General features: G+C 37.7%; 1 protein-coding gene across 1 annotated transcript in view; it reads right to left on the reverse strand.

The window, feature by feature from the left end:
- Positions 1-379: 379 nt before the first annotated feature.
- Positions 380-13,606, reverse strand: part of mkxa (mohawk homeobox a) — a 38,920-nt gene continuing 25,693 nt past the window's right edge. Inside the window, exons 6-7 of the mRNA XM_073828187.1 lie at positions 5,323-5,356; positions 380-5,095 (exon numbers count right to left, since the gene is read on the reverse strand). Coding sequence (XP_073684288.1) covers positions 4,903-5,095; positions 5,323-5,356 — 227 coding nt within the window. The 3' untranslated portion in view covers positions 380-4,902. The remainder of the gene's footprint in view (positions 5,096-5,322; positions 5,357-13,606) is intronic.

The following is a 13,606-nucleotide window of genomic DNA, read 5'->3' on the forward strand; positions in this document are numbered from 1 at the left end:
AGACTTCCATTCGCATCATCCATTTCCAGCTCTGTTTGTGCTGTGCGGTGTTTTTGTATTTGCTGGGCTGAAACCAGCGTGAAGGCAAACAAGGTCTCTGCCTCTGGCAAAGTTAACAAGACCACTTTCAAAAAGATGCAGAGGCTAAAAAAGAAAAAGAGAAGCTTGTCATCTGAACTCAGGTCAAGCCGCAAAGACAAATTAATGAAATTTCATTTGTCTGCCTCAATGCTGTGTTAATTATTCATCTTAAGTTGGTCCTAAAACATTTCTGTTAGGAATTCATGTTTGTTCATAAAGAAACCAAAGTTTAAATGTTACCAGTTATATCGCTGATCATGTTTTATATGAAGAAAGATTGCAGAGGATTATGCAGAAAGGAAACTTTAATGATGAAACGCCAAGCAACATCTTATCATCATCAAAAAAAACAAAAACATTTTTATTTAATGTTCCGTTGAAGCAAACAAAATTCCTGGCGTAAAACTGAACATTAAAAGAAAATCAGAGAATAAATGAGATATTATGCATTCCTTCATTGGATAAACATCCAGTCTCTAAAAATAAAAAAGAATATAACTTAACAATAAAAAAATCAGACTATTATTACAAGTTTGTTTTTACAGTCTTTAATCATTTGAAATGTTCTAAAGTTTGCACAAAATAACTTTGTCTGTCAGGTTCCTTTAGAGCAGAGTGTGCAAGGGGAAAAAAAACTGAATTAGTAAAACTTAGATTGATGCTTTCTCTTCTCTTTGTTCTCTCTGCAAAGGCCAAAAGCGTGATTCACTTTTCACATGTGATTTTAATGGATTTGAGAAAAAAAAAAAATGAAAGGAAAATTAGATTTCAAAAGCAGATCAGATCATACATTTTCCCAGTTTTCATTGGAAATTTTCTTAAAATGTGCTACGCTACTCAACCGAGCAGGAAAACAGGGACATAGTACCTATGAATTATAGTTTTAGTGAGCATTACTTTTAATATTGAAAAAAAAAAAGGAAGGAGGGTGTAGTCAGATAAGTGCATGCTTTTTGAACAAGTCTCTTTGGCCTTTCTCACCACAAGGTTTTTGGAGACTTTTCTCCATACAAAAGATAACCAACATAAGATAGTGTTACCTCGCTCACTTCACAAGTGGATTTTAATTCTCTAAATTGCGTACTTGGCCTCCGTAACTCTAATGTAAATATTATAAGCATTTGCATCGAACATCATTTCTTTCCATTGAGTCAATACAAAACTAACACAGCTTGTTTGAACCAAAGAACCAAAGGCAAAAACACTAACTAAAGAGCTAAAACCGCAGGACAAACAAATGGAGATTGCAAAAAAAAAAAAAAAGTTTGAATGTTCACTGAATCAGAGATATGGTAATACTGGTATGGTTTTTTTTTTTTTTTAAACATGGAAGTGTCTCACGTACTTCTTGTAAACAGCAATTTGAGAGTAATTCCAACCAGCTGAGAGAGAAAAAACGGGGTAAAACACGACTGGCCAAATCATTTACTGCTTTCACTGAAGTACCTTGTTCAGAGCAGAAACGTGAGAAGGCAACACATTCGATAACGGATTCAGAAATATCCCTTTGGGTCACGGTCCTCGTCTTAAACAGATACAGAGCAAACCTTGAAGTCTGTCTCTCTGGTTCTCATTGTTTGTCTGAGAAATGTGCATAACTGAGAGTGTACGAGGGGAAGCAGAGAGTAACCCAGCTAACAAAAACATGTTCTAGAATTTCTAGATTTTGCTAAAGTTTGTTCTCAGAACATAAAAAAGGTCCAGTTTTTTAAATGTGTGTTCACACTCATGTTTGGTTTGATTAAAACCATTAAAACTTAATGCGGTTCATTTGAATAAGGGTGTGTTCACACTTGCAGTTTGGTTCGTTTGGTCCCTAAAAGGAAAATTATATATTTGGTCCTGGTCTGCGTAGCATTTACACTGGCATTTTTGACAGCGAACCTAAAGATAACAAACCTAAAGGCATAGTGATATGTTCACAACCTGATTAGTCAGATTGAATGACATGTATTTCATGACGGAACTCACCGAACACTCCAAACTAAAGATACGCTCAAGGTGTGCGGCGTTGCGTAGACCGAACGGTGTATTACATCAAAGTACCATTCACTGTTTAATCTGCTCAGCGGTGCTTTAAAAAGTCAAATACACCTAATGCCATCTGCTGGACTAAATGCGCTTATTGTTGGGTGTGCATATTATTTTATTTTTACCACCTACAAACTCACAAAAAGCTCATAAAAGGCACTTTACCTCCTTGTTGCTCCATGTTTAGCCACTGCTCATTTTGTTTTGGATACACTGCTTGTTTCCTTTGTAAAATATCATGTCGCATTTCATCACCTCACATCGCATCTTGTCATTACTTCCTGTTTTTGGTTTGTTTAGAAGTGTTTGGTTCGTGTTGTGTTCATATACGTTTGGAAGTGGATCGAAACCCATCTTTTTAGTGGTCTTGGTCCACTTGTTTGGTGTGCACCAGGGTTCGAATTACCGCGTTCACACTTACTCAAATAAACCGCACTAACAGAGCAATCGCACCAGAGTTTGTTTAAATCGAACCAAACGTGACAAGTGTGAACACACCCTTAAACACGTGTTCACACTTGTCATGTTTGGACTGATTAAAACAAACTCGGGTGGGATTGCTCTGTTAGGTAGTTCATTTGGGAATGCTGCCATCTGAGCACTGGTGTGCACCAAACAAGCAGAGCGAGACTGCTAAAAAAATGGGTTTCGGTCCACTTCCCATCGAAATCTGGTGCGGTTTGTATGAAATGTGAATGCAACATGGACCAAATACTTCTAAACGAACCAAAAACAGGATGTAACGACGAGGTCCGTCGCTCCGTGACATGATTTGACGACATGCAATGAGCGGTGTATCCGAAACAAATGGGGGAACGAGGAGGTAAAGTGCCTTTTATGACCTCACAGGTGGTGAAAATAAAATCATACGTACATGCAACAATGAGCACGCTTAGTCCAGCAGATGGCATTAGTTATATTTGACTTAAAAAAGCACTGAATGGCTACTTCACTGTCATACAGCGATTGCCGCTTTAAGTCGAACACACCAAAAGGTGTTCAGTGAGATCTGTCCACAAATATGTATCTTTAGGTTCATTGTAAAAAATGCCAGTGTGAACGCTAAGTAGACCAGGACCAAATCATTTTCCGTTTTGGTCCAGACCAAATAAACCAAATGAACCAAACTACAAGTGTGAACACACCCTAAATTTGTGTTCACATTTGTTATATCTGGTTTGATTAAAATGAACTCTGATGCGATTGCTCTAAGTAAGTGTGAACGCAAACCCTGGTGTGCACCAAACAAGCGGACCGAGACCACTAAAAAGATGGGTTTCGGCCCGCTTCCGAATGAAATATGAACACAATATGGACCAAATACGTCTTACGAACCAAAAAGAGAATGTCATGACAAGATGCGATGCTATGTGACGTGATTTGACGACGCATCAGTTGGCAGCTGGTGAAAATAAAAAAAAATAATAAGTGCAATTAGTCCAGCATATGGCATTAGGTGTATTCGACTGAATAGGTACTTTGGTGTTATACATTGTTCGGTCTGCACAGAAATACACATATACACTAGTGCATTTTTGTTTTAAAATGCATACATTTTGCTACGGTTACACTTGTCGTTTAAACTACTCCGGCGTTTTCGACCCTCAAAAACTGAGACTTGTGAAAACACAGCAGACCCTGTTTTAGTTTGAAAACTCCAGGGTTGCGTTTCAGTGTAAACAACAAAATGGAGACTACAAAAACTATGCCGTGGCTGCCCACATTTGCTCTGCTTATCCTTGATGACCGTGTAAACAATATTACCATGCCCATTATGAAAGGTCATGTGACATGCGTTTTCGGTTGTGTAGTGTAGACGGAGATCGTTTCTGAAATGCTAGTGTAGACGAAGATCATTTTCATTTTAAAACGAAAACACACTAGTGTAAACGTAGCCTTTGTTTAGGGTGTTCTGTGAATTCCATCACAAAATTCCATCATTCAACCCGTCCAATCAGGTTGTGGACGTATCAATATGCCTTTAGGTTCGGTATCTTTAGGTTCGCTATCGAAATTGCCAGTGTGAATGCAAAGCGGACCAGGTCTGGACCAAACGAGCCAAGAGAACTGAATTGCAAGTGTGAACACACCCTTAATAACATAACTGATAACCTTGCCAAAGTTCAGAGAACGTTGCTTGTTAGCTGGAAAGAAAGGGCTGGAGTTTAATGTCGGCTGACTAAACTTATCTCTCAGCTCACGGCTATTGTTGGCAGCTGACAGTGGAAGTTTTCCGTTTTCGAGACAAAACAATGTCGTAGTCACAGCCACATGAGATTTTAAGACAAAACATGCAGGAACGGCCTTAGGTTGACGTGCATGTCTTTGTGACTTGTGCTGATTTCATTTTAAGGTCATCAGCTCCTGTAGGCTGTGAGAAGAGTGCGCTAGACACTCCTCCTGTCGTTTCATCCGTTTTATTTCATTCAGAGAGGACATGAACTGTACATTCTCGCTAATCTCTCCTTTGAGATGCATGAAGGCACTTTGGTGCGATACAATACAAATTTCTGATTCATATCAAAATAAGTTAACATTGCAAAAAGTTTCGTCTCGTTCAGAAATACTGTCGTTCATCAACACTTATTAAAAAAGCTTGTGCGACCCAAAGGAAATGCACAAATGGGTGAACTAAACAAGTGCTGCATTTCAGGGCACTTCATCGTACTCGTAATAACAATAAAAACAAACGAACCCGAAAAAATTCATTCTTTATCAGTACCACAAAGTAACAAACAATATGAATTCCAAAAGTAGAAGAGCGGGATCTTCTGCGTATGTTTGTGTGCATTAGTATTTGTGCAGGATAGGCACTTTAACAGTCTTGATTTCAGCTATGTGTGAGGATTTCTGGATGATGCAGCTGGTGGTGGCGGCGGTGGCCGCGTCCTTGGGATGAGCCAGGTTAGTGAGAGCCATGGCCGCGTTGATCTCCCTCCAGTACGTCTCGTCTTTCCTCTGTCCCTTCTCCTTTTGCATGCTTCTGTTAACATACAAAAGGCCTGTTACTGCTCAGTAGCTGTATTCGAAGTCATTCTTACATGATACATTTTAAACCAAAAGTTTAGACACACTTGTCTAATATGAAGAGCAATTTTTTCATGTGCGTGCCAGCTTAAACCAAAAGTTTAGACACACTTGTCTGAAATAATGTGATGTGCAATTCCTTTTTTTTTTTTAATGTGCGTGCCAGCTCCTGGTTATACACACCTGTCAGATTTATTTGATCCATGCTCCATGGTCTCTGTAAATACAAGCACAGGACAAACCCAGTGTCAGTAACAAAACACTGTATCTTAATGCTGGCAGATGTGACAGGCAGGAAAAGTTGGAGTAAGACTAAGTAAACATTCGAGGACTTGTTTATGTGTAGATCTGTGCTACTTGTGTGAATGGAGAGAGATGCTGCAGTAACCTAGACTGTAAAGGCATGTTTCCATTTACTCTGTGAATGGTGGAATCTTCCATATCCAGATGCTTGGCACAATGATAATATGTTATTTGTTAAATGCAGAGGTCAGCAATACACTTAAGGCTAATTACTTAATGATAATCACCAGTTCCTCTACCACACATGCACACTCACTTGTACAAGGGTGTAAAGTACAGACGAATTAGACATTCTTGTGTGAAAAATACATCTGGTTTATTTTTAAATTATATGTATATGATAGTAAAATAACTGTTTTTATATTGTCATTTTATGAAAACCCTATTATTTAATGGTAAATATTAAAAGTAGCTATTCAATATTTAGTTGACACATTTAGTTTGATCTTTTTCTGACATTTTCCATAGACCCACTAGCTCAAAAAAAAAAAAACAGTTTTAACTTAAAAAAGTAAGTGTTCGTGCTGCCTTAAAAGTTAACGTTTACTCAACTCAAATATCCATGTTTTCATGTAGTACAACTTAACATTTCATGTTGACTAAACGTAAAATTTTTAGGCAGGATGAACACTTACTTTTTTAAGTTGAATCGACTTAGTGTTTCTACCACAGGATACAAAATACATTTTTTGCAAATTTCAATATTTGTTTCGCAATTTTGAAGTAACATCTCACAATTTAGACTTTTTTTTTTCTCAGAACTTTATACCTTGCAATTTCTTTCTTAGAATTGCAGGTTTATAACAGACAATTCTGACTTTATTTCTTGTCATTCTGAGTATCTTGCAATTTTGAGTAGTGTTCATTTTTAGCCATTTTTTAATTAGTCTTAGTCCTGTGTCATAATATGTACTTTTTAGTTATCATATTTAGTCAACCTTGTCCTCTTTTTTGTTTCGTCAAGTTTTAGTTGACTTTATGTCTGAGCATTTTAGTCAATGAAGTCACATTTTCATCATTCTCAACCCCAACTCAAGTAAGTGCATTTAGGCCTTGATCAGACAAAACGCATTTTTTGCAGTGAGAGGCGCCTTTTTAATTGTTTTCTGTTGGCAGTGAGCGTTTTGCGCACTGCTTATGCGCCCCGGACGCCTCGCGCATTAGCCGCCTGCTGTGCCTCGCATTTTTGCAGGAGCGCCCTGAGCGCCTGAAGTTGGAAAAAAAAGCAACTCTGAATGGAAAAACGCCCGACGTCATTTGCGTTTTTTTTTTATTGTCCAATCGAATGAATGGAGAGGTAGGCCTTCTGCTGTGGTGACAAAAGTTTTACTGTTGCTTAGAAAGTCCGGATACTGCAATAATGGAGGATAAACTACCCCGGAGCTGTATTTTTTAAGGTTTCTGCTAATATGAAAATTAAGCAAAACACTGGGCAGAAAATGTATTCTTATAACAAAGAACCTATAATTTGCCGATTTGAATTCTTCATATCTGGCAACCGCACACATGAAACCTTGCATAAAACAGGCATGTACAGCAGTCTGCAATATCATTTGTGAAATCCAAGAGCTTTCTGACCCTGCATAGACAGCAACACAACTGACACGTTTAAGACCCAGAAAGGTAGTAAAGACATCATTAAAATAGTCCATGTGACATCAATGGTTCAACCGTAATTTTGTGAAGCTACGAGAATACTTTTTTGTGCCAAGAAACAGAAATAACGACTTAATTCACCACACGCATGCGTTGTGGTACTCCCGCGAACACGTATCAAAGACACGGAAGAGAAGAAATTGTTGAATAGTTACGCACAAATAGTATTCTTGTAGTTACTGTTGAACCACTGAAGTCACGAGAATTATTTCAATGATGTTCTTACTACCTTTCAGGGCCTTGAACGTGGTAGTTGCGTTGCTGTCTATGCAGGTTAGAAAGTTTGTGGATTGCATCAAAAATCTCTTCATCATATCTTCAAAAATATCAGAATTTTTATTTTTGCGTGAACTAATGTGCACACATAATCCTGCAATCTTGTAAAATGATTGTAGAGAGGTGTATGTTATTATGCCAGGCTGATGTCTTACTGGACATGACAGTTATGGTTTAACATGCCTCACACTATGCCTCTCATGCCTCATCTAGGATGACATTTACAGGCGCTGAATCATTCTCTAAATCCAGATTCAGGGTGTCGTTTGTTCGGTAAGTTAAACCCTATGCCTTTATTCCGGTCTCGATTCTCCCCCCCTGAGGCAGCGCTTCCCATGCGTTCACCTCATCCCATCCTGAACCTTGTGCTCACACACACCCCTTGTATCCGGAACGGACATTGGAGCTCTGCCTGAACACCTGCAGGGCCAAACAGCACCTAATCATCCCCAACGGCTCGTCTGAGCCGGTGTTAAACTTGTTTTTCCTCAAAAACCGTTCACATGTGCGTTGAATGGCAACTGGGTGTTGAGGAAAGGCCAGCAGCGGCCATTAGAGCCTGAGGCTGGCGTGAGGCTGATTGGGAAATATCCTGTTGTGCTCAGCGTGTTCAGTAATAGTTTTACACAGCTGAGACTGTGTTGAGTGTGTTAGTCAGAATAACAGTGAGCTTCTCCTCTCAAAACTCACAGATGTGTTTGGGGTTCAATTAACCAAACCCAAGTGTGGGATTGCGAAACAAGTAGTTCATGTGAAGATTGAACGATTAGAGATTCTCCGTTGGGAAATCTCGCCTTAATTCGTCCAGTCTGAGTTTGATTTCTCTCGGTACCTTTCCAAATGATCCCATAAGGTTCCAGTCACAATATTTAATGTCTTTGACTGTATTTTAGTGTTAAGTTTGTTCTGTTGATGTGTGTCAGGCACATGTATCAGTTTTCTCTTTCTATATCTCTCTTGTATTTACAGGATTTGGTTGTCTGTTCTCTATTGTAGATAAGCTCTTTCTCTCAGAGGGCTTTGTGATTTGCTGTTCTCAGTGCACTCGATACAAACAACACGTCTAGATCTGTTTTTTGTCAAATGCAGGTATTCAGTCTTTTGCTGCACATGCCATTAACTATTAAAATTATTGCACTGTTTTTTTCCCCCTCAGTATTTAGCTCTTCCAAGTTTGCTCTTTTCTCAGTCTCATAACTGTCTGTTCTGTCTTGGACAAGTTCATTTATCAACAGTATGATGATAAATACAAACAACACAGACTGCTTAGAAACTGCTACTGTGAAAATCCAGGTTTGGTTTCCTAAAAATACCAGCTCCAGGAATGAATATGAATTTGATTTGGATACCATTTAGATATTGTGATAGAGCTGCAGCTTTTGTCTGACATTATTACCACAGTGACAGTAGCTCAGTTTACTCCCTTGGCAGTTTCTGCTGGTTTCTACTGACAACGACTAGCCTAACAAATAAAGACATCAACATTCTCTCGTTACTCACTTCTAAATCATGGCCGGTAATAGTATCTAATCTACTAAATAACACAGATCTCTTGATGGTCAGGAATAGAAGAAAAGAATGAGAGGGAGGGCAAGAGGTGAAGCCAATAGAATAGAAGAGACAGATGGAATCTGGAAAACAGGAATAAAAAAATGAAGCGAAATAGCTAGTGTCATGATACTTTTTTGTTTGTATCAATTATTATTTAGAAGCACTATATGCAATGATGTCAACCTATTTTAAATAATAGACGTTTAAATTTATAAATAAATCATTCTGATATTTTTTTTATATTTGTGTTTTTAAAGAAATCTCTTTAAATTGATCCAGAGTACAGTAAAAGTTTGAAATATTTTTTCTATTCAAATATATTTTTAAAAAAATTTAAAATAATTTAAAAGAAATAATGATCATCATCATTACCCCAGTCACATGAACATTCAGAAATAATTCTAATATTCTGATTTGCTGCTCAAAAAACATTTATTATTATGTTAAAAACAGCAGAGATTTTTTTTTCAGGTTTCTTTGATGAATAGAAAGTTCAGAAGAACAGCATTTATCTGAAATAGAAACCTTTTTTAATATTACAAATGTCTTTATCATTACCTTTAATCAATTTAAACCATCCTTGCTAAATAAAAGTATTAATTTCTATAATTTCCTTCCCAAAAAAAACAATAAAAAAAGAATGACTCTTGAAGCTTTTGAATGGCATTTTATGTTGAAAAGCTTTTTATTTCAGATCAATGCTGATTTTCAGATCTTTCTATTAATCAAAAAATCTTGAAAAAATGTATTGACTGTTTTAAATATTAATAATAATAATAATAAAACATGTTTCTTGAACAGCAAATCAACATATCAGAATGATTTCTGAAGGGTCATGTGACACCGAAGACTGGAGTAATGATGCTGAAAATTTGATCAAGCTTTGACCACAGAAATAAATTTTAAAATATATACATTTTAAAATATAATTGAACAGAAACCAGTTATTTTAAACAGTAAAGTATTTTTAAACTCGTGCCGATAATTGGTCGACCAATTATTAAGCAATTTTATGGTTATCGGTCATTTTCAAAACTGATTTGCCGATAAAATAGAACCATTTAAAGATTGTTGTCAGAGCCCTTGTTATTCTTAATTTTTACATTAATTTCATTTTTACACCAGACATAGATATCGGTTCAAAATATCGGTTATCGGTCTACTTCATCTGTAATAATTGGTATGGGCATCAGCACTGAAAAACACATATTGGTCAACCCCTAATACATATACAGTGTTTGGTGCCATATGAAATAAATACTTAATTTTTTAAATAACTTGAAATAGTATTAAGAAACAAATGCTGTTCTTTCAACATTGATAATTGGCACCAAGTAAGCATATTAGAATGATTTCTGAAGGATCATTTGACACTGAAGACTGGACCTAAAAATTTAGCTTTGCTATCACAGAAACAAAAAAAAAATGTCTTAATTGAAAAAACAAATATTATAAATGATAATATTTCACTTTTTATTACTGTTTTTACTGTATTTTGCCTTACTATAGCATAAGAGAATTTCAAAAACATAACTTTGAACTCTACATAAATACCGATGTCTGTCACTCATGCTGATGTGCTGTCTCCAGCAGTGCTAAGGGGGCTTGTCTGCATGGTGCATTAAGCGACCCTCTTTTGGGAGCAGACTGGGACTCCGCGCTCTCCCCCAGGGAAACTCTTACTGAAAATTGGATGCAGACCCACTGCAATTTCCAAATGCTGCTGCCTAAAACATCTAAAACTCAGATTTTTAAAAACAATGGCTGTGCCAAAGAAATTACAAATCCTCAATAAATCAAAATGAGCTAGATGTTACTATTTTCCTGGTGTTTTTTAATCTGTTTTTGCAGCATTCTTTGCTACCGAACGGGTCTGTTTTGAAATGGCTCTGTTAGAGTTGGGGGACTTGGGGGAGTGTGATACTCTATAAAAATGCTGCTAAAGATGCCTGATGGCTTGAAAATACCCCAGTACACTTACCATCTCCACAGGAAATGGGAAGAGAGAGAACAGAACAGAAAGTAGTGCTAAAAACATCTATATTTCCGCCAGGCACTGAGAGATGACAGACCAGCAAACACCTGCAGCAGATGTATGGTCTCTATACACTACGTAGTGCCTTCAGTTATCCAGACAAATAACAGCATGTTAATGGATCTGCTGTGAGCATGTAAGCTACTGCTGCATGAATAGGCATACAAGTGGCAACCTGATCTCATGCCGAAAACTTACATGTGGGGCAGTTTTCACAAGACGCAAGATATATACCAACATGTATGTTTCGGATATATTCGATGTGAAATGTCCACTAAGTGGCGCTTAAAAAGTGTTCGTTTTTTTTTTTTTTTCAGGAACAATTCCGTGCCAGCTGAGCTACTGAGCAAGCTTGTTATGTCCGGAAAGCAAAACATATAGAGCAGTAATCATACCGGTGTACGAAAACCATTACAAGTGCTTGCTGTTTTACCGCCTCTAGTGTTCATTTTTGTTGGAAACTGTGGTGATATGTACTTATTGGTAAGCATTTCGTGTCTTGCGAAAAAGTACATTTTCATTATGCCACACAGATCTAGACAGGTGGAGCTGGAGGAGGTGGAGGATTTTAATGGCAAGACCAAAGCGCATTAGCTTGCTTGCAGTCGGCTTGTGTTTTATAGTAAATTGGGATTGCTAGTATTTTACGAAGTGGCTAATTCGTACAAATTTGTATGAACTCACTCTCACGATTTTGTATGATTTGTCTAGACCCTGGTGATGGGCAGATTTAGAATTAGGTCATTTCTAGAATTCATATGAATACTAAAATATGTACAATTTAGCAAAAATCTTATAAATTCCTACAATTGATGTTGTACGAAATTGTATGAATTAGCCACCTCATGTGAGATCAGGTTGGCATATACAGTAAAGGTCTTTGCTTTCTATCTTTTTGTGTTTGAGTTTCATGACTGAACTAGATATTTATTTACTCACTCTCATATAAATTAAACCTGTTTGACTTTCTTTCCTCTGAAGAAAGAGGACATTTTGAAGAGTGCTTTGAATAAAACAAGCAAAAAACTATTTTTTCAAAATGTCTACAGACGAAAAGACATGAGGATGAGTAAATGATGGTGAATCATCTTAAAAGAGACACATCCACACACATAAATACTGGTTGGTCAAAATCCACTAAGACACAAAACTCCAAGCAATGATCTCAAACCCAGCTTTTCCTTTAAGCAAAAATAATACTAGACCTTGCAGCCAACCTATTAAAGTGTTATCATGCCAGTCCTCTCACCCTGAACTGTCAGTACTCAGTAATCAAATGTATCTGGTGAAAATGGCCTTCTCATTGACTAACACAGAGAACACGTTGATCTTTCTGTCCAAAGGTTTTGCCAAAAGAACAAAATTTGAATTCATGGGTAGCTAATGTATATGTAGAATATAGAATAAAAAATTCTACCGGCACGTTCGAATGGACATTGGCTGCGTAAAATATTGCAGACAGGTCTGTTTCCGTGCAAACTCCCAATGAGCAATCGCAAGTGAGACAGAATGGCATCATGGTTGGCATGTCAGAGCAGACTGGAGCTGGAAATATACCTCCATCCATCCGTTCATTTGTTCTTTTGATCATCCATCTATCAGCTGCGTGAAGAGAAGTGACAAATGGAATCTGGGCAAGATGTCATGACTTTTTGGCTATGGAACCATCCAGACGAGAATGGAAAAAACGTCAACGCCAATCTGTGGTGACTGAGCATGGCACATACTGCTTCTAAGTCGTTGAGAAACATCCTAGCATGTGGAACAAACAAAAAGCGGTTGTAGTTCAACAAGATAACCTGCTAAAATGAGCAAACATCAGAAAATAACAGAGTTTGGAGAAATTGGAGAAGTCTGCGCTGTTTTCTCAAACCCATGACTATAATCTCTGCCTGCTTTTACTGGCTTATAAAATATCAGTCACATCTTTCACAGCCTTTCAAATAAAGGACAGGAAAATTGGTTGTGCCCAAAGCAGACAGACATCATCAGTTCTTGGTGTCTCATTTTTACTCTGGGCGTCCAGTGTGCGCTTAAGAAAAATGAACGTTGTTCTTTAATAATGTCAGTGAAGGCCTGTGAATGATGTTAAAATGAAGTTGGCATGAGTGTCGTCTCGGCTCTGCCAGCTCTATCCCCACTAGCTGTCCAGGATGGCAGTCTCCTCCTCCCCAATTCAACATCCACTCGGTTTCTCCATCTCGCTCTTTCTTTCGAGTGTCTGTCTCATCTGGTCACTCTCTAGATAAATCCATCTTAAACCGTCTGAGTTTGTCTTTTGGTTTGCTTCCATTTTTCTGACTGTTTCCTGAAAACATTTCTGTTCTGTTTCTCTCTTCAGCTCGTCTCTGACGTTCACCATTTTTTTATACCTAATGTCATGGTTCTTGTTTTCCCATTGCCTTCCCAGATCATACTTTTGGTTGAGGTTTCATTGACTGTAATGGCCGTCATTAAACGGCGGCCCTATTACTGACTCCGTTCTTCCATTCTCTCCATTCCATTCACGTTTATCAGTAATCGCTGCGCTATAAATATCTACAATATCCTCCGTTTCTAGGTCGGGGTGGTTGGAAGCGGCATGAGGAATGAGGAGGAATGAAGAATGATAGTGATTCTTCACACACAACATTTTCTCGTATTATT

The sequence above is a fragment of the Garra rufa genome, chromosome 22 (genome assembly GCF_049309525.1).
Source record: "Garra rufa chromosome 22, GarRuf1.0, whole genome shotgun sequence".
Classification (NCBI taxonomy): Eukaryota; Metazoa; Chordata; class Actinopteri; order Cypriniformes; family Cyprinidae; genus Garra; species Garra rufa.